This window comes from Scyliorhinus torazame, chromosome 1, assembly GCF_047496885.1.
Source record: "Scyliorhinus torazame isolate Kashiwa2021f chromosome 1, sScyTor2.1, whole genome shotgun sequence".
Taxonomy (NCBI): Eukaryota; Metazoa; Chordata; class Chondrichthyes; order Carcharhiniformes; family Scyliorhinidae; genus Scyliorhinus; species Scyliorhinus torazame.
Genome location: NC_092707.1, coordinates 291,545,946 through 291,573,617, shown reverse-complemented (window position 1 = coordinate 291,573,617; position 27,672 = coordinate 291,545,946). Strand labels below are relative to the sequence as shown.

Sequence of the window (27,672 nt, the reverse complement as noted above, 5' to 3'; positions counted from 1 at the left end):
TGCAGCGCCGAGTTTTCTTCGCCCATCTTAGAACCATCTCTCTCATTGTAGCAGTGAAACCTCACCACTATGGCTCGAGGTATTTCTCCTGCCTTTGGTCTTCGCGCCAGAACTCGGTAAGCTCCCTCCACCTCCAAAGGGCCCGTCGGGGCCTCCGATCCCATTAGTGAGTGAAGCATCGTGCTCACATATGCCCCGACGTCCGCCCCTTCTGTGCCTTCGGGAAGACCCAATACTCTTAAATTCTTCCTCCTCGAGTTATTCTCCAGGGCTTCCAACCTCTCCACACACCTTTTGTGCTGTGCCTCGTGCGTCTCTGTCTTTACCACCAGGCCCTGTATTTCATCCTCATTCTCCACAGCCTTTGCCTTCACGACCCAAAGCTCCAACTCCTGGGTCCTCTGCGCCTCCTTTAGCCCTTCAATCGCCTGTAGAATCCGGGCCAACACCTCCTTCAGCAGCTCTTCCACACAGCGCTGCAGGAACTCTTGTTGCTCCGGGCCCCATACCGAACAGCCACCTTCCAACGCCATCTTGCTTCGAGCTTCCCTTCCTTGCCGCTGCTCCAGTGGATCCACTGCAATCCGGCCGCTATCCTCTTCTTTATCCATATTTATCCGGGGGGATTCCCTCCTATTTCACCGCACAATGATTTTGGCTGTTAAAAATTGCCGTTGGGGCTCTTAATAAGAGCCCAAAAGTCCGTTTCAACGGGAGGTGCCGAAACGTGCGACTTAGCTGGTCATCGCCGCACCCGGAAGTCCCATTTGACTTTTTATTGTAAACAGGCAGTCCATGTCTACACACTCCATTAGCAGCCACTATATTTCTTGCCATGTCTCTTTGCTACAGTGAATAAATTTCTTACAATGTAATAGTATTTTGCAAAACTAACCTGTACTTTTTTTTATCTCGAGACTGCTTTTATTGTTGATGAAATTAGTGGCATTATTAAAGAGGTAAGATATTATGCACAATAATTCAAATCTATTTAAATTCCCAACCAATACTTAGCAGTTGAAACTCATCAACTTCCTATCATTTGCAGTCAATTGAGGCTGCAATTGGTGGAAATGCATATCAGCCTAGCAGAGTTAATCAGTGGACGACAAGTGTGGTGGAACTGTGTCTGAGTCAGCTCACTAAGCTGGGAAAACCCTTCAAGTATATTGGTAAGTGTTGTAAAAGGTTGGAATGACAAAGTGAGACTGATTAAATTTAGTTATCTTATTCAGTACTTGTGACCCTGGTATAATGTTGCCCCTGCTCTGTGAAATGTCTTGCAGTGCAGTCTGTGTTGCTCATGGTGCCATTCTACGCATATATGACAGAAAGCAACATAGTATTTCAGTAATGTGCCATTTCTTAGAATCTTAGCCAGATCATGAGTGAAGTATCCCTCACTCTGCTCTTTGCATTATGAGGATAAGCTTCATGCACATTGTCTAGAAGCAGTTCCAGACCATTCTGCATAGAGTATTGGTAGCAGGTCACTACCGACTATGGCAGCCTGGCAAGGGGTCTATTTCAGATCTATATGGCCATATTCATTCATCGGATTCTGCTTGGTTAATTGGTGTGAGGGTGAAATGGGAAAGTGAATTGGACCCCATTGTTTCTGATGGGGCTTGGAATAAGGCTCTTCACAGAGTTAACTCCATATCATCATGTACGCAGCTGAGCCCGATTTAGTTTAAGGTCCTTCACAGGACGCACTTGACTAGGGCAAGGATGAGTGGGTTTTTTCCAAATGTAGATGGGTGTGATCAGTGTTCTCCTCGTCCGGCTAGCCATATGCATAAGTTCTGGTCCTGCCCCAAACTCTTAGGTATCTGGGCTTCATTTTTAATAACGCATCATAATAGTGCATGTGGATTTAGATCCGTGTCTGCTGGTGGCAATGTTTGGTGTGTCAGATTCACCGGTGATTCAGCCTGGGGTAGAGGCAGGGTTGTCGCCTTTGCCTCGCTGATAGCCTGGAGGTGAATATTGCTTGGATGGCGTCTCCCACACTGCCCAGTACCTCTGCTTGGTTGGGTGACTTGATGTTATTTCTGCATTTAGACAAGGTCAAATTCACCATCGGGATGTCGGTGGAGAGGTTCTATCTAAGGCAGCAGCCATTTACTTCCTTTGTTAAGGTGTTAGTCTCCGTCAGTTGTTAGTGGGTTTAGGTTAGGTTTAATATTTAAGTTAATTATGGGCTATGTGTTTTTGTTTTACCATTATATTTGATTGCTTTTTTTCTTTTGTATTTTGTTCTGATTTGTATTTATTATGAAATGTTTTTAATCAATATATTACAAAAGATAATGCTGACTATAGATATTTCGGAGAGAAACTGAAAAAAAATAATAGTACACAAAAATTAAAAAGCAGTTAAGACAGTTGCATGGGCAGGGTGGGTATAGAGGTATATGGGCCAAATGCGGGCAAGTGGGTCTAGCTTAGTGATAGAAACTGGGCGGCATGGACAAGCTGGGCCATAGGGCCTGTTTCCATGCTGTAAACATCTATGACTCTTATGAGTAGGCCACCAGACCCTTCAAGCCTGCCCCGCCATTCAATGCGATTATGGCTGCCTCAATTCCTTTTCTGTGCCATTTCCCCATTGTCATCTATTCCTTGATTTATCAAATATTTATCCACCTCTTTAAATATTTGTAATCATTCAGCCTTCAATACCCTCTGCGAGAAGAAATTTCTGTTTACCTCAGTTTTAAATGACCAGCCCTTTATCTTGTAGTTATGTCCCCTTGTTTGAGACTCTCCCACTATTTCTGGGTGGCCAACATGGAAAAGGTGCTGGGTTGGTGTAGTGATCTAGGGACCACTTGGGTGCAGGTAGAAACGAGGTCATGTAAGGAACCTGGGTTGGGCCCACTAATGACGGCTTCACTCTTTTTCGCCGACAAAATATTCTACGTGTCTAGTGGTCTTATCCATTTTGAGGATATGGGGACAGTTCAGGCAACATTTTAAGTTTGGGTCTCTGTCGAATTTGGCCCCTATTTGTACCAACTATCTGAGCTGGCGAGGCTGGACGCCTTGTTTGGGGAATGGGGAAGGAAGGGCTGGAGAGAGTAGGACTTGTTTTTGGAAGGGTGATTTGCCAGCTTGGAGGAATTGATGGTGAAATATGGGCTTGTGGGGTCGAATTCGTTTAGATAACTCCAGGTTAGTAATTTTAAACGGAAAGCCTTCCCGACATTCCCCGAGGCACCGCCAACATCTCTTATGGAAAGGATCCTTTTGCTGGCGGGGTCAGAGGATCGGTAGTACATCTGGGATCCATCGGCAGATTTTATTAGAGGAGGTGGATGGCGTGAAAGCGAGGTGGGAGGGGGAGCTGGGACCCATAGTAGATGACGAGGTGTGGAGTGAGGCCCTTCACAGGGTGAACTTCATGTTCTCAAGTGCGAGGTTGGGCTTGATCCAGCTTAGAATAGTGTTTAGGGCACACCTGACCAAGGTGAAGAGGAGAGGGTTTTTTCCCGGCGGTGGATGATAGGTGTGAGCAGTGTTCCGGGGGCCTGGCCAATCATACGCAAATGTTCTAGTCCTGTCCCAAACTCGTGAGCTTTTGGGCCTCCCTCTTCAGCACGTGTCAGTGATTCTGAATGTCGAATTGGAGCCTGTACTCTGGTTACCATATTTGGGGTGTCGGACTCGCCGGGGCTGCAGGCAGGGGCGGGGCGGATGTTCTCCACTTCGCCTCATTGATTGCCCGGAGGCGGGTTCTGCTGGGGTGGAGGTCTCTGACCACACCCAGCACCTCGGCATATCACCGTCCGTTGCTGGGGGAAGAGCCGGTTTGGGGAGGGAGGTGATATGGGTTTGTAGTTTCAGTATTTTTTTCTTGTATGTTGTATCTGATTTGTAAAAAAATTTAAAAAATTGTAATATTTGGTAAAATTGAAAAATGTTAATTAAAATATATTTTAGGTTAAAAGAAAAAATTGTAATTGTGTTTAAACTTACAGACCTGGTGACGGTAAATTATTGGGCAGCCAAGGGCCAAAGATTTGGGGAATTTTATACAAATTATTGGTTAATTCACTTGTGTTGGGACTTCGGGTCTGGGATTTTTGTAAATTCTACCATGTTATTTGAAATTGGCCCAGCTGATATCTTAGGGATATTTATAATGTCTTCCAAGGAGAAGTAGTAGTGAAAAAAACTGGCAAACAACATAAAAGGGAATCCAAAAGTCATAGTAAGATGTGTCGTAAAAGGAGGAGTAAGCCTGATTGGGGACTGATTAGGGATTTATGCATTTTGGCGGTGGACCTGGCTGAGTTATCAACTGACTACTTTGCATCTGATGTACCAAAGATGCTGCCAAAGTCGTACTAGAGACACTGGTGGGCTAAAAATTGATAAAGAGGACATATTAGAAAGGCTGGTTGTACTTAAAGTTGCCAGGACTAGTTCAGGTGCATCTGAGGAAAGTTAAAAGTGGAAATTGTGGAGTCACTGGCCATAATATTCCAATCCTCCAGAGATACAGAGGTGATACCAGGACACTGGAGAATTGGAAATGTTTTTTAAAAAAAGGTATATGGACAAACCCAGCATCTACAGCTTAATCTTGTCGATAAGAAAGCTTTGAGAAACGATAATCTGGATCAAAATTAATCGTCACTTGGACAAAGGTGGATGAATTCAAAAGAACCATGATAAAATTGTTACGGGCAAATTGCAATTAAGTAGGCTCACATGACAGTGGCCCGGATGAGCAGATTCTTTGGGGTGGAGGACAGGTGCACAAAATGTGTGGGAGGACCGGCCAACCATGTCCACATGTTTTGGACATGTCCAAAGCTTAGGGGATTTGGGCAGGGGTTTACGGACATCATGTCCATGGTGTTAAAAACAAGGGTGGTGCTGAGTCCAGAGGTGGCGATTTTCAGGGTGTCAGAAGACCCAGGAGGAGAAAGAGGCAGACGTTCTGGCCTTTGCTTCCCTGGTAGCCCGGAGATGGATACTATTAGTGTTATGGGTCAGGGTTTACAGAACCCCAAAGTGTTTCATGGAGTTCAACCGACCCACAACTTTTAATAGATCGTGGTGTGGGAAGCACACGGCGTGCCCTCCAGGTGTGATACAGCAGAGATGGACAAATGGTTTTTAAAACAAAACAATGTTTATTCTATGAACTCAAGTTAACCTTTTAAAAACAAACATTGAATATCTTAACACCCATTACTTCAAAGATAACCCCAAAAGACTACAGCACTAAATGATCCTTCAAACTGTTCCTTTAAACATCCAAAAGTCTTCAAACCTTCAAAAATAATAACACATTAAGTTACATTCAATATATTTATAGTCTTTGGATTTCAGAAATCAACAGACCGGCTCTGTGTTTCTTCCTGCAGCTCTCAGCAAAACACACAGACACTCCCAGCTGCCTTCTCAAACTGAAACTGAAAAAAGCAGAAGTGAGCTCACCTCCCCCCAAACCTCTGACATCACTTCAGTAAATATGATCAGCTCCATTTCTTAAAGGTACATTGCTTAAACATCCATTTCTTAAAGGTACTCTCACATGACATTAGCACGGAGGGACTCAAAGCCCCCGAAGTCGGAGATCTGGCTATCGGACATGGCTAGCTTTCTCTGTTTGGAAAAAATCAAGTTCGCCTTGAGAGGGTCACTGTTAGGGTTCACCCGGAGATGGCAACCATTTGTCGACGTCTTTGCGGAAAATTAATCGTCAGCGGGCGGGGGGGAGGAGTAGTTTAGATTAGATTAGATTAGTAGGGGCTTAATAAGGGTGGGACCGGTACGAGAGGTAAATGGCTTTTGCACTATGTTTATGGTTTCATGTGTATTGCTTATTTTGTTGTCACTATACCAAAAATACCTCAATAAAATGTTTATTGAAAAAAAAAATTGCAATTAAGTAATTTTATTGAAGTAACAAAGGGGATTGATGAGAGCAATGGGTTGATGTGGTCTCTTCAGAGCCTCCTCCATACCCCAGCCTCCAACTCCATTCCTAGCACTTCCTCCCACTTGCGCTTCCTACCCCTATTGGGGCTCGCTCCCAATCCATCAACTCCGTATACATTTCTGACACTTTACCTTTCCCTACCCCTGTTCTTGACACCACCTTGTCCCGTGGTCCTGGGGCGGCAGGTGAGGAAAGGATGGTACCTGCTTCCGGACAAAATCCCTCACTTGTAAATACCAGAACCCATTCCTGGCGGGCAACTCCAACTCCTCCTCCAAGCTTGGAAATCTGCCCCCAACAAATAGATCCCCAAACCCCTCAATCCCTTCCCGTTCCCAACCCTGAACTCCCCCGAACAAACCTATGATTCCCACAACAATGCCCCAAACTCGAGTCTTTACAAGAGGCTGCCTCCATCCGCTCCCATACCAACACTTTCCCCACTTCCCGACCATGGCTATATTCGCTGCCCAATAATAATTGACCAAATTTGGGAGAGCTGACCCTCAACCCCCACCCCGATTCCAACAGCACCTCCTTCACCCGCGGGGCTTTACCCGCCCAAAATCAGCGCATTCACCCTACTGAAAAAAGCCTTGGGAATAAATATTGGGAGATTCTGGAAAACGAACAAGAACCCTGGAAGAACCGCCAGCTTCACCGACTGTACCCGTCCCCACCATCGAGAGCACAGGGGCTGTTTAGCACAGGGCTAAATCGCTGGCTTTGAAAACAGGCCAGCAGCACAGTTCAATTCCCGTAACAGCCTCCCCGAACAGGCGCCGGAATGTGGCGACTAGGGGCTTTTCACAGTAACTTCATTGAAGCCTACTTGTGACAATAAGTGATTTTCATTTCATTTCATCCCACATCCTAAAATCCCCCTTCATCTGTTCCACCAACCAAGCCAAATTCAGCTTGTGCAGCTGTTCCACCCCCATGCTACCTGAATACCTAGATATCGAAAGTTCCCCCCCCCCCCCCCCCCCACCACCACTCTAAATGGAAACTCCCCCCAGCCTCTTCACCTGCCCCCCAACTTGAATCGGAAAAACCTAGTTCTTCCCCATATTCAATTTGTACCCCGGGAACCGGCTGAATTATTCCAATATACTCATGATTCTCACCCCCCCCTACTCTCCAACAGATTCGAAATGTACAGCAGCAAATCGCCCGCGGACAATGAGACCCGATGCTCCCATCACTGCCCTGCCAGTCCCTTGACGCTCTTAGCACCATTGCCAGTGGCTCTATAGCCAAGGCAAAGAGCAATGGGGAAAGTGAATAACCCTGCCTCGTGCCCTGGTGCAGCCTAAAATATTCCAAACTCACCCGGTTCGTTCGCAGTCGCTTCCGGTGCCCGGTACAACAGCACAACCCCCTGCTCAAACCCAAACCGCCCCAGCACCTCCACAGATAGTCCCACTCCACCCGATCAAAGGCTTTCTCCGCATCAATGGCGACCACCACCTGCACACTTTGTCCCTCTGGGGGGCATCATCATAACATTCAATAGCAGCCTGATGTTGGCCGACCAGTGTCTCCCCTTAACAAACCCCATCTGGTCCTCCCCCATCACCCCCAGGACACAATCCTGTATCCTTGAGGCCACCATATTGGCCAATAGCTTGCCGTCCACATTGAACAGCGAAATTGGTCTGTAGGACCCACACTGCCCTGGATCCTTGTCCCTCTTTAAAATTAAGATCGAAGCCTGCGGTAACGTCGGGGGGAGCACCCCCTGCTCCCTTGCCTCATTAAATGCCCTTACCAGCAGGGGCCCCAGGTCCCCCAAAAACCTTTTGTAAAATTCCACCGGAATTCCTTCTGGGCCCGGGGCTTTCCCCATCTGCATCACCTCCCAACCCTCCAACACTTCCACCTGCCCAATAGGGGCCCCCAATCCCTCCACCAGGTCCTCCAGCCAAGGGAACTCCAACCCATCCAAAAAAACGCCTCCCCGGTGGTTCCGACTCACAGTCTCTCATAAAAGTCCCCAAATACCCCATTCACCCCCACGAGGTCCAAGACTACCTTCCCTCCCCTATCCTTCACCGTTCCAACCTCCCTCATTGCTTCCTGCTTCCTCAGTTGCTGTGCTAACATCTTACTCGCCTTTTCCCCGTATTCATAAACTGCCCCTTTAGCTCTCCTCAGCTGCCCTACCGCCTTACCCATGGATATCAGCCCAAACTCCATCTGGGGTTTCTGTAGCTCCCTCGAGAACCGCGCCTTTGGCGCCTCTGAATACCTCCTGTCCACCCGTAAAATCTCCACTAACCTCGCCATCTCCAGCCCGCTCCATCTTATCCCTGTGTGCACTTATCGAAATAAGCTTCCCCCTTCTGCCTTCAATGCCTCCCAAAGTGTGGCGGCCAAAACCTCACCTGTGTCATTCAGCTCCACATATCTCCGAATGGCAGCCCTCACCCGCTCACACACCACCTTGTCTGCCAACAGCCCCACATCCAACGCCCCCCCCCCCCCATTTCACCTGAAGTCCACCTAATGTGGCGCATGGTCTGACACCACAATTGCTGAGTATTCCAACCCGACCACACCCGCCAGCAACGTCCTATCCAACACAAGTCGATTCGGGAGTACACCCCGTGCACCTGGGAGAAAAACGAGAATACCTTCGCCCTTGGCCTGCCAAATCTCCACTGATCCACCTCCCCCCCCCCCCCCCAAATGCGCTCCATAAACCCCCTCAGTTCCCTCGCCACCGCCAATACCCTCCTCGAGCTCGACCAATCCAATTCCGGCTCCAAAACTTAAAATGGCACCCCATTGTCAACCGGTGGGAGTTCAGGTCCGGGACCTTCCCCAGCATCTGCCTAATGAACTCTATATCGTCCCAGTTTGGGGCAAAAACATTTACCAATACCACCGGCATCCCCTCCAGTTTCCCACTCATCAAAATGAACCTCCTCAGGAATCTGCCACTATGCTTCCCACTTCAAAAGCCACCCGTTCGTTAACTAAGACTGCCCCCTCCTGATCTTTATATCCAATCCTGAATGAAATACCTGCCCGACCCACCCTTTCCTGAGCCTAGTCTGGTCCCCAATCTTCAGGTGCGTTTTGTGTAAAAATGCCACATCCACCTTTAGGCTCCTCAGATGTGCAAACACGCGTGCCCTCCTGACCAGCAGCACCCCCTCAGGCCTGCACTAGGATGTCTAATGTCATTGCCCCTCCTCATATCACATTTCAAAAGCCCCTTCCCTGACAGTAGTCATCTTCTCCCCCCCCCCCCCCCCCACAAAACAACAACAGTCGCAACCCCCATCCACACACTAACGACCTGCTCACCCTCCATTGTGCTTCTGTGAACTAGCCCGCCCAGCTAGCCTGTGCTTCCGTGAACTAGCCCCCGCCCATGACGCCTAGAATCCTACCCCCACTGATTACCCTCCCTTGCTCAAACACTATCCCGGTGCAAACAACACCAACATTCAAAGTCCAACAACAAAGAAAGAAACGTGCAACCACCTATCCCCCACAAAAGTATACAGGACAATGGCCCCCAAAGAAAAAAAGAAGACCTCCAAAGTTCAATGTCCTCCTTCACCTGTCAATCCATTGTTCCTCAAAGGTTCCTCGGCGTCCCAAAGTAGAATTCACGGCCATTGTAGGTCGCCCGAGGTGAGCCGGGTACAGCATCCCAAATTTCACACCCTTCTTGAAGAGGGCAACCTTCAGTTTATTAAAACCCACTCTCTTCTTGATCAGCTCCGCACCCAGGTCCTGGTACACCCAGAATTCACTGCCCTCCCAGGTACATCTCCTTGTCTGGCTGGCCCACGTTAGGATCAACTCCTTGTTCAGAAACCGGTACAACCGCACCACCATCGCCCTCGGCGGCCCATTACCCTGCAGCTTCCTCATCAGCGCCCTGTGCATCTGGTCCACTTTAGGGGCCGTTAAAAGACCCCCCCCCCCCACCCCCCACCCTCTTTCAGCAACTTCTTGAACATCCTGGCCACATACGAGCCTGCATCCGCTCCTTCACTGCCCTCTGGCAGCCCCACGATCCTCAGGTTCTGCATCCGGGACCGGTTCTCCAAATCCTCCATCTTCTGAAGCCGCTTCTGGATACCATCTCGGCCGCCAGCGAAGTGAGCTGCTCCTCGTGCTCCCCAACCATCTCCTCCACATTCTGGATCGTCTGGCTCTGAGACTCCAACCTCATGTCCACGTGATTGATCCCCACTTTAATCGGTTCTACCGTCCTCGCCAGGTCCGCCAGTCTCCTTTTTCTGCAGGGTGAACGTCTCGTTCAAGAAGCCCACCAGCTGCTCCATAGACCAATGAAACGTGTGGGCCGGTTCCTTACCCTCCGCCTTCGTCCTCTGTGTCCCAGGCACAGTTTCACGCTCCAACAGCTCCTTTCACCTAAGACCACTCTGGTTCATGAATCCGTCCACCACTGGCACAAACTCTTCCTCCACCACTCCTGCACCTTTTTCCATCAACAAGTCCGCCCGTTAGCGGGAAAAAGGTCCAAAAATACCGCCACAAGCGGGTGCTACCAAATTTAAGCAAATTGAAACCCTGGTCCCATGCCTACTTGGAAATATGGCCAAGTTACAAGAGACACTGTAGCCTGAAAGAAAATGTGACCAAGGACCAAAGATACCAAAGAAATCACAGAGGCACCCTCGAGACTTTCTGGAAATGTCGTTTCTACAACAGGATGCAGGACAGCCTGGCCTCAAAAGGAGATCATTAGCAGCTACATGATAAGTCAAAAGGTAACAGCTATGTGACAGAAAGCAGAGGATGATTGAAATCAGCCTACTGCAGACAATTGCAGATCTTGAACAAGGGGTCACATAACCTTTATTGTCACAGCTGGAATTTGTTTTATGGAATAAAGGAACAAATGGATCCTGTTCACTGGATCTATGAAAAACAACCTCAGCAGCTAGAGGGTCGTAAAACTGACATCATTGAACCTTCGAAAGCTGGAAGAAATCGTATAAAGACGCAAGGATTCAAAGCTTCATCAGCAAAAACCCTGGAACCAACCATTGCTGAAGATTATCCCAAGGCAAGGGCTCGGTGACCAATAAAGAGTTCGAGAAAGCTTGGTTCGAATTAGGGTGACGTTTGCGTTTAATTCGAGAGTTGAGTAACCACTATCACTTATTGATTTAAAATCTGTGATACTTATTTAATATTAGTCTGTGTGACGGTTTCATCAAGGGTTAAGTATTAGTCTGTGACAATTGACTGCATAAGTGTCTGTGTGACCGATTTGATCCAAATAAAGTAAACATGATTCAAGAATACTTGTGTGAGTAGTTTTTGTGACACATCAGTTGTGACCCTCATCCAGGAGGGGCAAGAAAATCAATTGTGGTTTACAAAAAGAAATAATTATCTAAAGCGAAAAGATTTGCAGGGCCACGGGGGAGTGGGACCAGCTGAGTAACTTACAGAAAGCCAGCATGTACAATGAGCCAAATGGCTTTCTGTGCTACAACCATTCTGAGGATGTGATTCATCATAAAGTGTAGTTATTAATGAATTAGCATCAACATGGATTGAGGGGCACCACAGAGATTCATTCTAGTTTTTTTGAGCTAGAATGAGGGTGATAATGAAGCTTTCCAGGTTTGCCACTGGTGCCTGATTTGGAATAAGTGTGTCATTTTCACAAGACATTTAGGAGATTTGGACACAAAGTTGGCAATGATTAACAAAGAGAAATGTAAAGTCTTGACAGTTGGAGGGGAAATGAGTACAAATCGAATGGGAGCAGTCTACAAGAAATTATGTTGATGCCTCAGTCGGAGGAGCTGCCAAATTTAAATGAGGTTCGGCTATAACATCATGGATGCTTCTACACTGCCAGAAAGGCCAGCTAACTTTTAATTAATAATCTTTATTGTCACATGTAGGCTTACATTAACACTGCAATGAAGTTACTGTGAAAAGCGTCTGGTCGCCACATTCCGGCACCTGTTCAGGTACACTGAGGGAAAAGTCAGAATGACCAAATCACCTAACAGCGCGTCTTTCGGGACTTGTGGGAGGAAACCGGAGCACCCAGAGGAAACCTACGCAGACATGGGGAGAACGTGCAGACTCTGCACAGACAGTGACCCAAGCTGGGAATTGAACCTGGGACCCTGGAGTTGTGAAGCAACATTGCGACCCACTGTGCTACCGTGCCACCTTTGTTTGTGAATATCAGAATGAAGCCCTTCAGGTACTGACCGGCTTAAAACAGACTAGCCCAAAGCCCGGCATTTTCATTTAACCTGTCCACCGTCCAAGACCTACTGGACAGAATCTTGAAAAATGCTCACAGATTGCTCATCCAAACAGGCTGGTTTTCCTAAGCATTTGCTGCCTATCAGTAACCAATGTAGGATGGAACCAGCCTGTGATTGGACGAGTGTCAGACCATCAGTTGTCAGATAAGATTTTAGTATCTCAGTTTCTGGCTGGTGCGCTCAGAGCGACAGATAAGTTTAACAGGGAAAGGGTGCTCAATGTTGGTGGGCTGGAAGGGGAGGAACCTCAGGAGTAGGATGTCCAGGAGTGGGAAGCTGTGGGACATGGGACCTGGGAGTGGGAAGCTGAAGGATGTGGGGCACAGGAGCAGGGGGAGGAGGGACATGGGGTCCATGAACAGGGAGCTGCTGGACAGAGTGTCCAGGAACAGGGAATCCAGAGTCACAGAAAATACAGTGCAGAAGAGGCCCATCGAGTCTGCACTGACACATGAAAGACACCTGACCTACCTAATCCCATTTTCCAGCACTTGGCCCACAGCCTTGAATATAATGATGTGCCATGTGCTATCCAGGTACTTTTTAAAGGATGTGAGTAAACCACCTCTACCATCCTGGCAGCGCATTCCAGACAGTCACCACCTTCTCGGTAAACATTGTTCACATTCCCCACCCCACACCCTCCCAACCTCTTGTCCCTCACTTTGAACTTGTGTCCCCTCGTGACTGACCCTTCAACTAAGGGGAACAGCTGTTCCCCATCCACCCTGCCCATGCTCCTCATTGTCTTGCACATCTCGATCAGGTCACCTCTCTGCTCCAACGACAACAACCCAAGCCTATCCAACCTCCCTTCCATCCCAGACAACATCCTGGTGAATCTTCTCTGCACTCCCTCCAGTGCAATCAAATCCTTCCCATAATGTGGCAGTCAGAATTGCACACAGTACCCCAGTGGCCTCAAGTTCTATCCAACTCCAACATGACTTTCCTGCTTTTGTAATCTATGCCCCAATTGATAAAGGTGTGTCCCATATGCCTTTCCACCACCCTATTAACCTGCCCTCCCACCTTCATAGATCAATGGATAAACACGCCAAGGCGTGTTTTCAAGGCGTCTTTGTTCCTCAGAACTTCCCAGTGTCATGCCATTTATACAATACTTGTCAAATTACTCCTTCCAAAGTATATCACCTCACCTGAGAGGGTGTGGGGGCAGAGTGATGCTGTGGTGGGCTGACCGGATGAGGGGGAGAGAGGCTCTCCCCCATGGGGGTGGGGGGGGGGGGAGCAGTGAGGGTTGAGAGTGTGCACAAGGGTAGAGTGTGTCCATAAGTTATGCTCACTTTCAGCCACAGGGTCCTTCACCCTCACCCACATACACCATCGTGCACTCTCACCCACTCACAGTGGCGGTGGCAAGTGTGTGAGTACCCTGAAGCTGGGAGTGAACCGGAGATGCCCACTCTCACCCTATTATGCTGTAATGCTTATTATTTTTTATGTTCAGCAAGTTGTTGCTTTTCATGCTACTTTTTAAATTCGTGTGTGATGCGGAGCTAAACTTTACCGTTCTGCTATCTACTCATTGGCCCCTTGAGTGAGAAAAATGTTAAATGTGTCCTCAGGTGAAAAAGTTTCACAAGCTTGACTTAAAAGCTTATTGTATTGAGGTATAGATAAACTGGCTCCATAATATTGTTTCAAGCTTAAGGGCAAAATGACAACAATGCAAGTTTAAAATTATAGCAAAATAATTTTTTTTTCTTTAAAATTTAGAATGCCCAATTTATTTTTTCCAATTAAGGGGCAATTTAGTGTGGCCGATCCACCTACCCTGCACATCTTTGGGTTGTTAGGGGCGAAACCCACGCAAACACCGGGAGAATGTGCAAATTCCACACGGACAGTGACCCAGAGCCGGGATCGAACCTGGGATCTCGGCGCCGTGAGGCAGCAGTGCTAACCACTGCGTCGCCGTGCTGCCCTTGCAAAATAATCTTTTCATTTGATGCGGTTAATTGGAAAAGTAGCAAATCCAGAAGAAGACGTAATTAACTCTGAGAGTGAATACATTTTTGACAGACAGATGATTACATGTTATGAGAGTTGAAGTTGCTTAGGAAATCTGCTGTCTTTTGGGACTGGCCCAATAGATGGACATGGGCTGGGATTTTTGGCCCATGGCAAATGCCAATGTGGATGCAAAATATCACAAGAGGCCATAAAGAAGAATCTCACGATGCGATTGCCCACATAGACGTTTGTGGCATGAGTGCGTCTGCTGTACGAAGCTCCGGTGGCGAATGAACGGACAAATGTGGTGAGTCATAGAGTTTTGGGTTGCATAGGGGACTAAGGCAGGGATGCCCGCTGTCGCCGCTGCTGTCTGCGCTCGCGATAGAGCCCTTCGTGATGGCCCTTCGGGGGTCAACAGAGTGGCAGGGGATTAGGTTGGGGAGTAGGGAGCACCACTGTCGCTCTACGCGGATGACCTGATGTTATATGTGTCAGACCCGCTGGAGTGTATGAGGAGGTTTATGAATCTATTAGAGAGGTTCGAGGCTTTCTCGGGTTATAAATTGAACATGGGGGAAAAGTGAGGTGTTCCCGGTGAATGAGTTCGGTCGGGGAGCTAATTTAGCGGAGTTGCCATTTAGGGTAGCCAGGGATAGGTTTAGGTATTTGGAGGTCTAGGTGACGGGGGAATGGCCGACATTGCATAAGTGGAACTTAACAAAATTGGTGGAGAAGATAAAGAAGGACTTTAGGGGGTGGGATGCACTGCACCTGACACTGGCGGGGAGGGTTCAAGTTGTGAAAATGAATGTCCTGCAAAGGTTCTTATTTATATTCCAGATGCTCCGATCTTTATTCCGAAAGCCGTTTTTCGGAAGTTGGATGCAGTCATTTCTGCGTTTATATGGGCGGGAAAGGTGACAAGGGTAAAGAGATTCCTGCAGAAGAGGCAGAGGGGGAGTGGTTTGGTGTTGACGAACCTGCTGCACTATTATTGGGCTGCGACTCTGGAGAGAGTGAGGCAATGGTGGGAAGGAGAGGGGTCGGAATGAGTTAGGATGAAGAGTCTTGCAGGAGGTCCAGCCTGCTGGCCATGGTGATGGCGGCGCTACCGCTGGCATCGAGGAGATATATGGAGAACCCGGTTGTGCAGTCCTTAGGATGGAGCGGATGTCGGTGTTAACACCGTCGTGTGAGAACCACGGGTTCAAACCAGGGGAGACGGATGCTGTGAACAGGAGGTGGAGAGAGGTGGGGTGGCGAGGGCGAGGAATTGGTATTTGGAAGAGAGGTTCGCAAGTCCAGAGCTGCGGGAGAGGGTAGAGCTCCCAAAGGGGAGTGAATTTAGATATTTACAAGTAAGGGACTTTGCACGAAAGGTGAAACAGGCCCTATTGGAACGGTTGCTGCTTCCGGATGTGGAAGGGGAGGGTAGGGTTGGGGACATATACAGGTGGCTGTGGAAGGTATGCAAGTGGTGAGGATCAAGGAGAAATGGGAGGAGGAGCTATGGGGATGGGGGGAGAGATAGGTTGGGGAGTGTGGAGTGAGGCGCTGCGTAGGGTGAATTTGACCTCGTGTGCGAGGATGAGTTTGATACAGTTTAAGGCAGTACACGGTACACAACACGGGCGAGGATGAGTGGGTTCTTCCAGGGGTTGGCAGAAGAGTGTGAGAAGTGTGGGCGAGGACCAGCAAACCATGCACATATGTTCTGGGGCTGTGAAGCTGGAGAGTTACTGATCAGGCGTGTTCGGGCACTAGCAAAGATAGTGGGGGGTGGAGGTCGGTCCGGACTCTATGGTGGCGATTTTTGGGATATTGGAAAAGACGGAGCAGGTGGAGGGGAGGAAGGCCGACGTTGTGGCCTTCCCCTCTCTGGCTGCCCTGCAAAGAATTTTGCTGTAAAGGTGGTTGACTACCCCATCAAGGTTGGCGGCCTGCCGAGGGGACCTGTACAACTCCCTCTGGCCATGTTCGAGGAATTGTTTGGGGGGGGGGGGGTGAAAAAGGGGAAAAGGTGAACAGACTGTAAAACTGAGTTGGAGTGAGTGTTCCGTGGATTATTTATGTTTTGTATTTTTAAAGTATGTTTGGAATAAAATACATTAAAAAAAAAGTCGGGAACCTACATTTGGATTTTCTCTCCCTTTGCGCCCCCCCCCCCCCCCGGCCGATGTAATGTCATGTTGGCACGGTCTACAGCAGAACTGGAGCAATCGGCAAAGAGATCATGCCGGGGGAGCACAGTAATGTACAGCCCCCGGTGGGGTGGGGAAGACGACATGGCCTGGGCTGTGCCCCCTTACACTGTCCCCTAAGTGCTGGGTGCTGTGGGGATGGGCTCCCCTTGGGGAGGTTCATGGGGTGGGGAGTTCCCTGTATCCGTGGGAGATTTCTCGTGTTTGTGTGTGTGGGTGGGGGGGTTCTTTACTTTTAGTGGAGATCAGGGTGCTCTTTAAAAAAGACACTGATCTCTGGAAAGCTGGCGTTGCCAGAGTGGTGGGCTCTCCGACCAGCGTGGGACACACCTCCAGCATTTTGTTTATCAAAGTGCCGGAAAATGTCGCGAAAAGAGGCCGCACAGTGCTTTCCTTGCCTGAGCCAACACTTTGTAAGAAAAACTGAACATTCCGCCATGGTCCCTTGTCTGGTCTGTGTGTTCCTTAAGAGGGTGAGGTTACAGATGTGAGAGAGCAGGGGATTAGATATCTGATGTAATATGAGTAGTCATGGTCTATTAACGATTAGTTGTTTTCTTAGTTTTTTTCCCCTGATCTGATCAGTGGTTATTTCTATGATAAATGCAAAAAACTCCGACTGCTGACAATCTGAAATAAAAACAAAAGGGCTGGAAAAACTCAGGTCTGCCAGCCTCTGCATTTCTGAAGAAGACGATGCGGAGATGCCGGCGTCGGACTGGGGTGGGCATAGTAGGAAGTCTTACAACACCAGGTTAAAGAGGTTGAATTGTCTCAAGCCAGATCCTCCCAACTGTCCTGGCGTGAGGAAATTCACATCTCTTCAACCTGTGATTATCCCTCTCTCCACTCACACCGTCTGGACCTGTAAAGACTTAATTACCTGCAAAGACTCACATTCAAAGTATCGTCTTGCATCATTGACTTTGTCTATATATGCTGTGTTTGTGTAACCCACCTGAGTGAAGAACTCACCTGATGAAGGAGCTATGCTCCGAAAGCTCGTGACTCCAAATAAACCTGTTGGACTTTAACCTGGTGTTGTTAGACTTCTTACTGATTTCTGAAGAGTCATATTGAACTCAAAACATTAATTTTCTGCATAGATGACGCCAAGCCCGCTGTGTTTTTCCAACACTTTTTGTTTATATTTCAGATCTCCAGTATCTGGAGTTCTATTAAAGAAATAACCACTGGCCAGTTTTTCCAGTTATTTCTTTTTACCTCCCCCAGAAGTTACCATTCCTGGTGCTTTGGGAAGGCAGGGTACATGTTAACAATCTCATAGGTAGGGTAAGTATTGAAACAACTTTACTTCCCCAATTCATATGAAAATATCTTAAATGGCTTGTCGGATTTCTTTGCTTTTTTCCACTCTGCAAATATAGAGACCTTCTGTCCCAGTACATCTATCTTGGCAGTGGCTGGGATTTGGTGAAGATTGCCATATCCTGAATGGTTTAGGCACAGAACAGCAATTTAACATTAAAAAAAAATCTGAAACAGGTAATATTCAATTTTAAATGGTGATCGCTAGAATCAGAAATGCTGGTCCGCGTATTGGAGGACATGCAGCCCATCATATCCATGCCAGTAGCTCAACTAAAGACATACCTAATTCTTTTCCATTGTTCTTTGCAATAATAATTTTTATTATATGCTGATATGGTACTTTGTCATGTGTTTAATCCAATCTATTTGAAGTAAGGTAGAAAGATGTTACAGTTGTGTGGAAAGTGTACAGTAATTGGTAACTATAGTGGTGTGTTGGTCCTTCTCCAACAACATGACCAATATGGCTAGCACAGATGTTGACCCGTTTAATTTGTATTTTGCTTTAGTAACCTCTGTGATAATGCAGAAGAATGGAGCTGGACTGCATACAGCTAGTTCCTGTTACTGGGATAATCTTGGTGATGGTGAGTGTTAAAATTTGCAAGAGCAGAACCTGTTGCCTGATGATAATATTTACGTTCCAAAACACCTTTCTTTGTTATGGTGCTCTGATATGTTTTAACTTGACGTGCAGAATAGATGCTAGTATTGTGTGATTCCATGTTCCTTCTATTCTTTCTCATCCAACACTCTGGTGAGTCAGAAAGCTAGCTTATTGATCTGTATTTTGAACATCAGAAATGTAACCAAGAGAAGACCATTCAGCCCCTTGAACCTGGTTTGCCATTCAATAAGACCATGGATGGCCTATTTTTCCCCATAAATTTAGAGTACCCAATTCATTTTTTCCAATTAAGGGGCAATTTAGCGTGACCAATCCACCTACCCTGCACATCTTTTTGGGTTGTGGGGGCGAAACCCATGCAAACACTGGGAGAATGTGCAAACTCCACACGGACAGTGACCCACAGCGGGGATCGAACCTGGGACCTCGGCGCCATGAGGCAGCAGTGCTGCCCCTGACCATGAATGACCTGATGGTGGCCTTCTCTTGACTAACTCAACCTTGAATATATTCAATGACCCAGCTTCCATTGCTCACGCGCCGGGGGTGGGGGGGGGGGGGGGGGGGGGGGAGCAACAACCAGCTGAAAGAAGAAATTCCTCCTCCTCCTTGATTTAAATGGGAAACCTCTTACTCTGAAACTTTGAACCCTGGTTCTAGATTCCTCCATGATGGGAAATATCCTCTCAGCATCTACCATGCTAAGCCTCCTCAGAATCTTATGCTTCAATGAGATCATTTCTCATTCTTCTAAATCTAGTGAGCATGGAAAGATAATCACTCAACCTTTCCTCATAAATTGAGCCTTTCATTACAGGATCAAGCAGTGAACCTTCTCTTAACTGCCTCCAATGCATTCTTACTTCCTTCAAAAAAGGAGGCTGAAACGGAACACTGTACTCGAGGTGTCCCCCTAGTGCCCTGTGCAGTTGTGACAAGTGTCATGGATAGGAGGGGGATCAGTTTAAACTGCCCTAATTTCTCTGCTCTCTACCCATCCATAAACAGGAAGGTGTTTATTTTAAACTGATTTCCCCCTTGAGAAATGGTAGCATTTTTTCCCCTGCCCTTAAATTTGGAATATTCAAATCACAGAAAAATACAGTGCATAAGAGGCCCTTCAGCCCATTGAGACTGACATGAAAAACACCTGACCTACCTATCTAATCCCATTTTCCAGCACTTGGCCCATAGCCTTGAATGTTACGACATGCCAAGTGCTCATCCAGGTACTTTTTAAAGGATGTGAGGCTACCCACCTCTATCACCTCCCAGGCAGTGCATTCCAGACTGTCACCACCCTCTTGGAAAATGCTTTTCAAATTCCCCCTGAACCTCCTGTCCCTCACCTTGAAGTTGTATCCCCTCATGACTGACCCTTCAACTAAGGGGAACAGCTGTTCCCCATCCACCGTGTCCATGCCCCTCATAATCGTGTACATCTTGATCAGGTCACCCCTCAGTTTTCTCTGCTCCAACGAAAACAACTCCAGTCTTTCCAACCTCTCTTCATAACTTAAATGATCCATCCCGGCAACATCCTGGTGAATCGCCTCCACACCCCCTCCAGTGAAATCATACCCTTCCTATGACGCAGTGACCAGAACTGCACACAGTACTCCAGCTGTGGCCTCAGCAAAATTGTATACAGCTCCAACAGAGATGTTGGATCAGAACTGGGATCTAAATATCCAGAAATATGTGTCCTATCGAAAGTACCGGCAGATGGGACAGGGTTGCATTGTTAGTACGGAATGAAATTAAATCGATAGCAAAAAGCGATATAGGGTCGGAACCTCAATTAATAACTTGCACAGCAAACTCTAGGTAAGATTAAATAAAAAGGGTTGATTCATTTCTACACACACTCCTGCATAGCGGTTTCACAATGTCCACCCATTTCACAATCACACAGTAATGGGAAAAAAGGAAAAGGGTTCAGGGCCTGACCACAATAAAATAGAAGTTGGGATTTTACATGTGTCCGGACTCCAGAATCAGAAGTCAACTGGCATGTTCCTTCCGAGGGGGATTGACTGATTATAGGATGATCCGTTTTTCCAGAGCGAGACTTTCATGACAGGAGTTAGCCTGGAAGTATGAGTTCCAGGGTTCCAGCAGTTGGCAGGTTTGATGAGGACCAGAGTTCTTTCTGCTGTCACCGGTTTGATGGTAGGCAGCAGAGGCTGCCTGGAGTTCAGTTCACATTGGAGGCGAAAACAGTAATTGCCAGAATTCATTTTCACTGGACAATATTATAGTGCAATGGGGGGGGGGTCATGTGACATATCTCCTCGATGTTGAACTAAGGATGGCTGGGATCTGGGGGTAGTTAATTGGAGTCAGGATTCCTTTTCATGGAGACGGTTCTTTGGGTTAACTAAATAAAGCCCTCTTGTCGAAACCGTTGTATTGGAACAGTCAATGCTTAGGCCATTAACACCATTATGGGAGATTAAGACCTGCGAAGGCTTGCCTTTGTTCGAAATTGGCCCATCGTCTGGGACCATTGTGTTGGAATGTTTATTCTAGACGTTTGACGTGTTGCTCTTTGAAACTGCTGGATGCCAACATGTGACCAGTTGGAGACATCTTCTCAGTTTAGCAATCGTCCACTTTGAAAAGCACAAAATAATTACTTTATAAAGCCGTCCAGCTGACGATATATATATTTCTTTCGCATTGCGAATGTGACACAAGACTTTGCTACTTTCATGTACTTACCTCCCTTGTAAATAAAGACCAAAATTCCATTTGCCTATTTTATAATTCTTGCTAATTTGTTCTCATTCTAAATTTTCTCTTTTTTTAAGTCAACTTTTGCTGGTTACTAAAATGTTCCCAATCTTCTGGGCTACTGCTAATCTTCGCAGCATTGTGCACCTTTTTTCTTAATTTGTTACCAATCTGAATTATCCTTGATAGGCACCAATGGTTCTTCCTTGTTAGAGACTCTTTCTTTCCCACCAATGGACTATTTATTTGAATGTTAGAAATATCTCAACTGCCTGCCACTGTATATCATTTTACCTTCTAATCTACTTTCCCAGTCTAAAACACCAGTTTTAGATCAAGTTTATTTTGTGGGGAACCTGCTAAATCCTTGTCTGTTTCGTGTTTCTCTTTTTTTATTCCTGTCCTGCAACCTTGCAGATTTTGTTTTGAACTGCAGACTTTGGTCAAACTGAAAACACCCCTGGTCTAATGTACTGGCCAGGACCTCCCTTGATGCTCCGTAGCATAGCCCATGATGTCATTTTAATGAACTTGGCAAGCAGCCAATCTGTGCCTCTGTAATTCTGGGATATCTTCTGTTTTCATTTGGGATTGGTCGAGCTTGTCAGAGAGTTTCTGGAAGATTCTAAAACAGCCAGCCAAGCTCCAATGTTTCTGCCAGTTCTGGTTAGACATCAAGAACAGCCAAGAGCTGGTTTAAGCATTCAGTGTCTGGTCTGAAAATTCAAATCTCTCATTGAAAGGTTCGGGAGCTGTGACCTTCCTCTCCGTAGTCAGTTTAACCTGTGGAGGTTCCACTGGAAGTAATCTTGATCTGAAAAAACGGTAGCATGCGGTTGATGTCCCTACTCCTTTCCCACAAGCACAAGAACCTTGAACCTGTTGTACAAAGTGCAAGGGCTGAGGCTCCTCTAGTTTGGGTCACTGCCTGAGCGGAGTCCGCACCTTCTCTCCGTGTCTGCGTGGGTTTCCTCCGGGTGCTCCGGTTTCCTACCACAGTCCAAAGATGTGCAGGTTAGGTGGATTGGCCATGATAAATTGCCCTTAGTGTCCAAAATGGTTAGGTGGGGTTACTGGGTTAGGTTGGAGGTGTGGGCTTAAGTAGGGTGCTCTTTCCAAGGGCCGGTGCAGACTCGATGGGCCAAATGGCCTCCTTCTGCACTGTAAATTCAATGAAATGAAATGACCGTCTGGTTCTCCATACCTGGATTACCTGTCGACACACCCTCCTGTCCCTGACCATAAACTAAATCTGATATACTTAACCAAAGGGTTGTGGCTGCCTCCTACAACAAAATATCCAGGTAACTTTCCCCCACCCTGATGCATTGCAGTTTACAAAGCTCGGGCTCTAGTTCATCAACTGTGATTACTCTCTGCAGTGTTTTTGCTGTGTATCAAACTGGTGCTCACCAGCTCTCACATGCTTCAAGCACCTTCCCTGCCATCTTTATTTTTAACTTGGATTTCAGGGTTTGAACTATCACTCAATTATTATTTATAATTGTATCAAGTAATTTAATTAGTTAAGCTATAAATTTAATAGACTACTTCTATTTCCCTGGTCTTAATTTAAACTGCTGTCCCAAAAAGTAAATTTCACCAACCAAGCACTTATCTGCTCACCTAATTAATATGTCTAGATTTCAGGTTTGTCTGTCTCTCACTCTCTCTCTCAGACTGCGTCTTGACTTGTAAAACACCAGACCGGCACCTCTTTCCTCACATACTAAATTTCCAAGTTAAATACTCTGTCAAGTATGTACGCTGTGCTACTTACTTCATCCATACATTGTAAGAAGTCTTACAACACCAGGTTAAAGTCCAACAGGTTTGTTTCAAACACTAGCTTTCGGAGCACTGCTCCTTCCTCAGGTGAATGAAGATGTATCCATACGTTAGCTTGAATCAGAAGTCAACAGGAATGTTCCTTTGGAGGTAGTTGATTTCAAAGTGATCTGCCTTTCCAGAACAAGATTTCCTAGGTGGGAGAAGGCACATAGAGTGTCTGGAGGAACAAGTCCCAAGGTTCCAGTGGTTTTGCTTCTGCCACCACTGGCTTGATAGTAGACAGCACAGGCTGTTGCCTTAGTCGTGTTCTCATAGGAGGTCAAAATAGTAACTGCCCAAGTTCAGTTCCACCGGACAATATTACCGTGCAGCCTGGGGAGGTAATGTGACATGCCTCCTCGATGTTGGACAAAGGATGACTGGAATGTTGAGGTGTTCAATTGACATGGGGATTTATTTTGTTCTTGGAGACACTGGTTTCAGGTTGACTGGTTGAAAAGATTATTGAAACCATTGTTTTAGAAAGCTTGGACTATTAGCACCATTATTGGAGATTAAGATCTGCAACGGTTTTCTTTGTTTGAAATTGGTTGGAGCAGACTGACAGTCTGCAGTGCCATTTGTTAACCTGGTTTGAATGTTTATGCAATACTAGAGAGGGTTACATTCTAGACGTTTGTTAACTTTGGAACTGTTGAAAGGCAGTAGGTGTCTAACTGGAGACATCTTGTCAGCATAGCAATTGTCTATTTTGAAAGTACACAAAACAACCTGACTTTATAAAGTAGCTGACGAAGAAATACATTCTCCTTGATGAGTCGACCGTGACACCATTGTTTTCTCATTACTAAATAAGTCAAATCTATTTCTATTACATGCAGATGTGGAGTAACGAGCAATTATTGAAGACCACAGTCCACAGTATTGTATCTGTTTCTAATTAATGCACAGAATAACGTAAATTCTGTGTTTATTACATGAACTTCATTTCACAATCACATCCAGATTTGTAGAAAACCTAGAGTGGCTTTGGCATATCCAACATGTGATAAACCTTGATATCTTTTATTCATACCTGCTTATATAATTGTTGAAACATGTGATGAAGTTGCAGCACTTGGAAAAGAGTTCTCTGCCCAAAGTGCTAATGAGATGAGAATCTGACCTAATGCCAATTGCTTGCCGGTAGAACTGGGATGAATGTGGGGGGAGAGCAAATCCAGGATTACCTCCCAATTAGATACAGGCAAGGCCAAGAGCTAAATCGAATCTCACTTTCTGGGATTGTACATGATGTGCTTGGAAAGATTAAAAAATCTTCTACCTGTCAAATTCACTGGTTTTAATGTTAAATTGCACATATTTATTATTATGTTCCTTATGTTGAAAGGATTCTTCACCCTCTTTCTTACTGCTTTCAGGAAGCTGCACTGTGAGATGGGAGAATAAGACCATGTTTTGTATAGTCAGTGTCTTTGGGTTGGGCATCTAAAGCTTAGACTGCTGCCAGACTTCATCCTCAACTTACCTGGTCTTCAGATGGAAGATATACTTGTGAACACTTGATTGCTGCCTTTATAATTACACAATACCCTCAGTAAACTTAAGCTACAGTCAGCATATGTTTCTTTACTATCTCAGCTTCAGTATTGTGTTTTAGTGTGAAGTTTTAGCGTTTTAACGTGGCATTGGTTCAATCTATGCTGCTGAGAAAAGTAAACAATTACAACTTAAACTAATGTTTTCATGAAAAGTTATTCTGATTTGGAGGTTTTGAAATAAATGTGAAATGTTTAATTCACGCCTGTTTTGCATTATTCGACGTTTGATACACTTGGGCTACTTGCAGCCTGGAAATGTTGGAAATTGCTATGTCTACTGGAATAACTATTTAAAAATCTTTGAATATAAAATGAAAGTGAAAAATCCTCTCAATACAATATGTTCTTAATAAGAGGAATTACTCATTTATATTAGATATGTGTGATTGAATCAGGATCTGAGTATAATCTAGAGCATATAAATATACATACCTTAGTTTAAGCAAAATTGACAAAAAGGTAGGCATCAGCATATAGAAATAGAAAGGAAGAAGATGCATAAAAAAATCAAATTGCTAGAGAAGGAAATGGTACCATACAGAAGCAGATTAAGAAGGACTTCAAGGAATACAAAGACAGGTTTCTAATGTAATTGCACAAAGTGTGGTGATTAAGGTTGGTGAGCCCCAAGTGCAATTAGTCATGTGGGAATATAGCTTAAAAATAGCGAGGACTGTTCAGAAAATGATAGGAATGGAAGGTGGAGATTAGAGAAGACAAATGTAATATTGTTACGTGCGGCTGTCCTGGAGGGTCAATGGATAGAGTTTAGAGGCAGAAGGAAGATGATAAAAATGCATGGAGGTACAGGACAAAGCTAGAATGTCTAATGAACACTATGTATGAGTGCTTACTGCGAAAGCGAATACTAACAGAAGTGGAAATGGCTGAAGTAATAGATGGAGTGAAAGTTGCTTGGCTGGATACGGCAAAGGCTTTCTGTACTTAAGAATGGCTAAGTCACCTGCTCTGGATGCTTGCAGCCCAGATTGCAGTGGGAATTGGGTGTGGAGAAAGCGGAGGGGCTTGTTATAAGTGCTGGAGAATGGTAAACTGGCAAATGTGACATCCTTGTTCAAGAAGAGATGAAAGGTCGGTTTGTGTTTAGGGAGGTGTGGTTACATTTAGGGAGATGTGTTTGCCTTCAGTGGGGTGTGTTTGCATTGAAGGTCAGGGTTAGTGTTAGCGTCAGGGTCAGTACATTAGGGTTAGTAGATTAGAGTTAGGGTTGAAGGTTAGGGCTACATTACAATTAGGGTTAGTTAGGGTCAGGGCTAGAGTCCAGGTCATTAGGGTTAAGTTCAGGGGTAGGGTGAGGATCAGGTCCAGGGTTAGAGTTGGGGGATTATAAAAAGTGACTATAGGCGCTGAGGACCTGGTTTTGATCCCGGCCCCGGGTCACTGTCTGCGTGGAGTTTGCACATCCTCCCCGTGTCTGCGTGGGTCTCATCCTCTCAACCCAAAGATGTGCAGGGTAGGTGGATTGGTCATGCTAAATTGCCCCTTAATTGGATTTTTTTTAAAAATTAATACAATATTAAACTCGAACATCACATCAGAAAACAGCTTTGAATTACTCCTTAAACAGTAATACTCAATACAAGAAAATATCCACCCTTAATTACTATCCTTATTCCCAATTAAACAATAAGAACTGAAAAATCATACAGCTCTCAATCCATCCTACATCCCAATGGCACAGAGTAATACTTGCTTTCCAGAACAGATTTGGTTAGGACCCATGCAGACTCTGGCTGGATGTCTTCAAAAGACTTTCAATTGGTTTGTTTCAGCTTCCCCCTTCTCATAGAAAAGTCGGCACTGCTTTAATACTATTAACCTTGTTTAACTATCTGAGTGTAAGAGCAAAATAACTTACTTGTGGTCTAAAGGGTAGCTAGATTAGAACTCAACTCCAAATCTTTCTCAAAATGTGTAAGTGCCTGAGCTCTACCAAGTAATGACATCATCTCCTTAAGTTGAAAACCAATTAACTCCCCAGACTGAAAGCAATAACACCCCAGTGACTCTTCCTAGTGTTCTGGACCAGGGTTTAGAGAACCCCCAAAGTGTATCATGGAGTTGACCTGACCCACAACTTTTACTAGATTGTGGTATGGGGAGCACACGGCCCACTCTACAGGTTTGGTACAGCAGAAATAGAAAAGTATTTTTTTAAAGCAAAACAATGTTTATTCTATGAACTTAAGTTAACCTTTTAAAACATACAGTGAACATCTTAGCAACCATTAATTCAAATACAACCTCCAAAGACGACAACACTAAGTAATCCGTAAGCTGTCCTTTTAACATCCAGAAGACTTACAAAAAAACATAACCTTTAACAGAAGCACTTTAGGTTAAAGTCACTACTCAGAACATTTATAATTCTGAATTCACCAAATGATCAAGGGATAGTTTTTTTCATGGCAGAGAGATCAACAGTACACCTGCTCTGTCTGGCTTCAGCTCCAACACTGAAAACAAAACTAAAACACACCCTGCAGCCTGCTCAAAAATGAAAGTAAAAAGCTGACAGACAGCCCAGTTCCACCCACACTCTGACATCACTGCAGTAATAAACACCCATTTCTTATAGGTACTCTCACTACAGATATTTATATACACACCCATTTATAAACACCCATTTCTTAAAGGTACTCTCACATGACACTAGTCAAACACTGCATTAGTCCGGGCTTTTTACTGTGGTCAATTTCACCTCTGCTCCTGAAAGCTTTCTGGTCTTACAAAACAAAATTCTTATAAAAACATGACTACATGACAGTCAAACACACACTACCCTAGGCTTTCAATAATTCAATTCCCAAATGCCTATAATCCAATATATCTAAAATCCTGCATTCGTCACAGGAATCTGAATCAATCTGAAGGTAAATCCGATTCAACCTAAATAGGAATCGGAATGAATCTGAATGGCAATTGGAATCAATCCCATTAAGATTCAGAATAATTTTAAATTCCAATCTGAATCTAAATGTGACAATCATTAATGTGAATCCAGATCAATCTGAATGGGAATCTGAATCTGATTGGTAATGTGAATGGGAATCTGAATGGGAATATGAAACAATCTGAACATGAATCAGAATCATTCTAAATGTGAATCGGAATAAAACTGAATGGAAAACACAAT

The 27,672-nt window shown here is 45.6% G+C and overlaps 1 protein-coding gene across 1 annotated transcript in view; it reads left to right on the top strand.

Moving 5' to 3' along the window:
* LOC140422477 (dynein light chain Tctex-type 1-like) overlaps nucleotides 1-24,711 on the top strand; it is a 40,174-nt gene extending 15,463 nt beyond the window's left edge. Inside the window, exons 2-5 of the mRNA XM_072507497.1 lie at nucleotides 918-959; nucleotides 1,049-1,172; nucleotides 18,269-18,346; nucleotides 24,336-24,711. Coding sequence (XP_072363598.1) covers nucleotides 918-959; nucleotides 1,049-1,172; nucleotides 18,269-18,346; nucleotides 24,336-24,406 — 315 coding nt within the window. The 3' untranslated portion in view covers nucleotides 24,407-24,711. The remainder of the gene's footprint in view (nucleotides 1-917; nucleotides 960-1,048; nucleotides 1,173-18,268; nucleotides 18,347-24,335) is intronic.
* The last annotated feature ends 2,961 nt before the right edge of the window (nucleotides 24,712-27,672 follow it).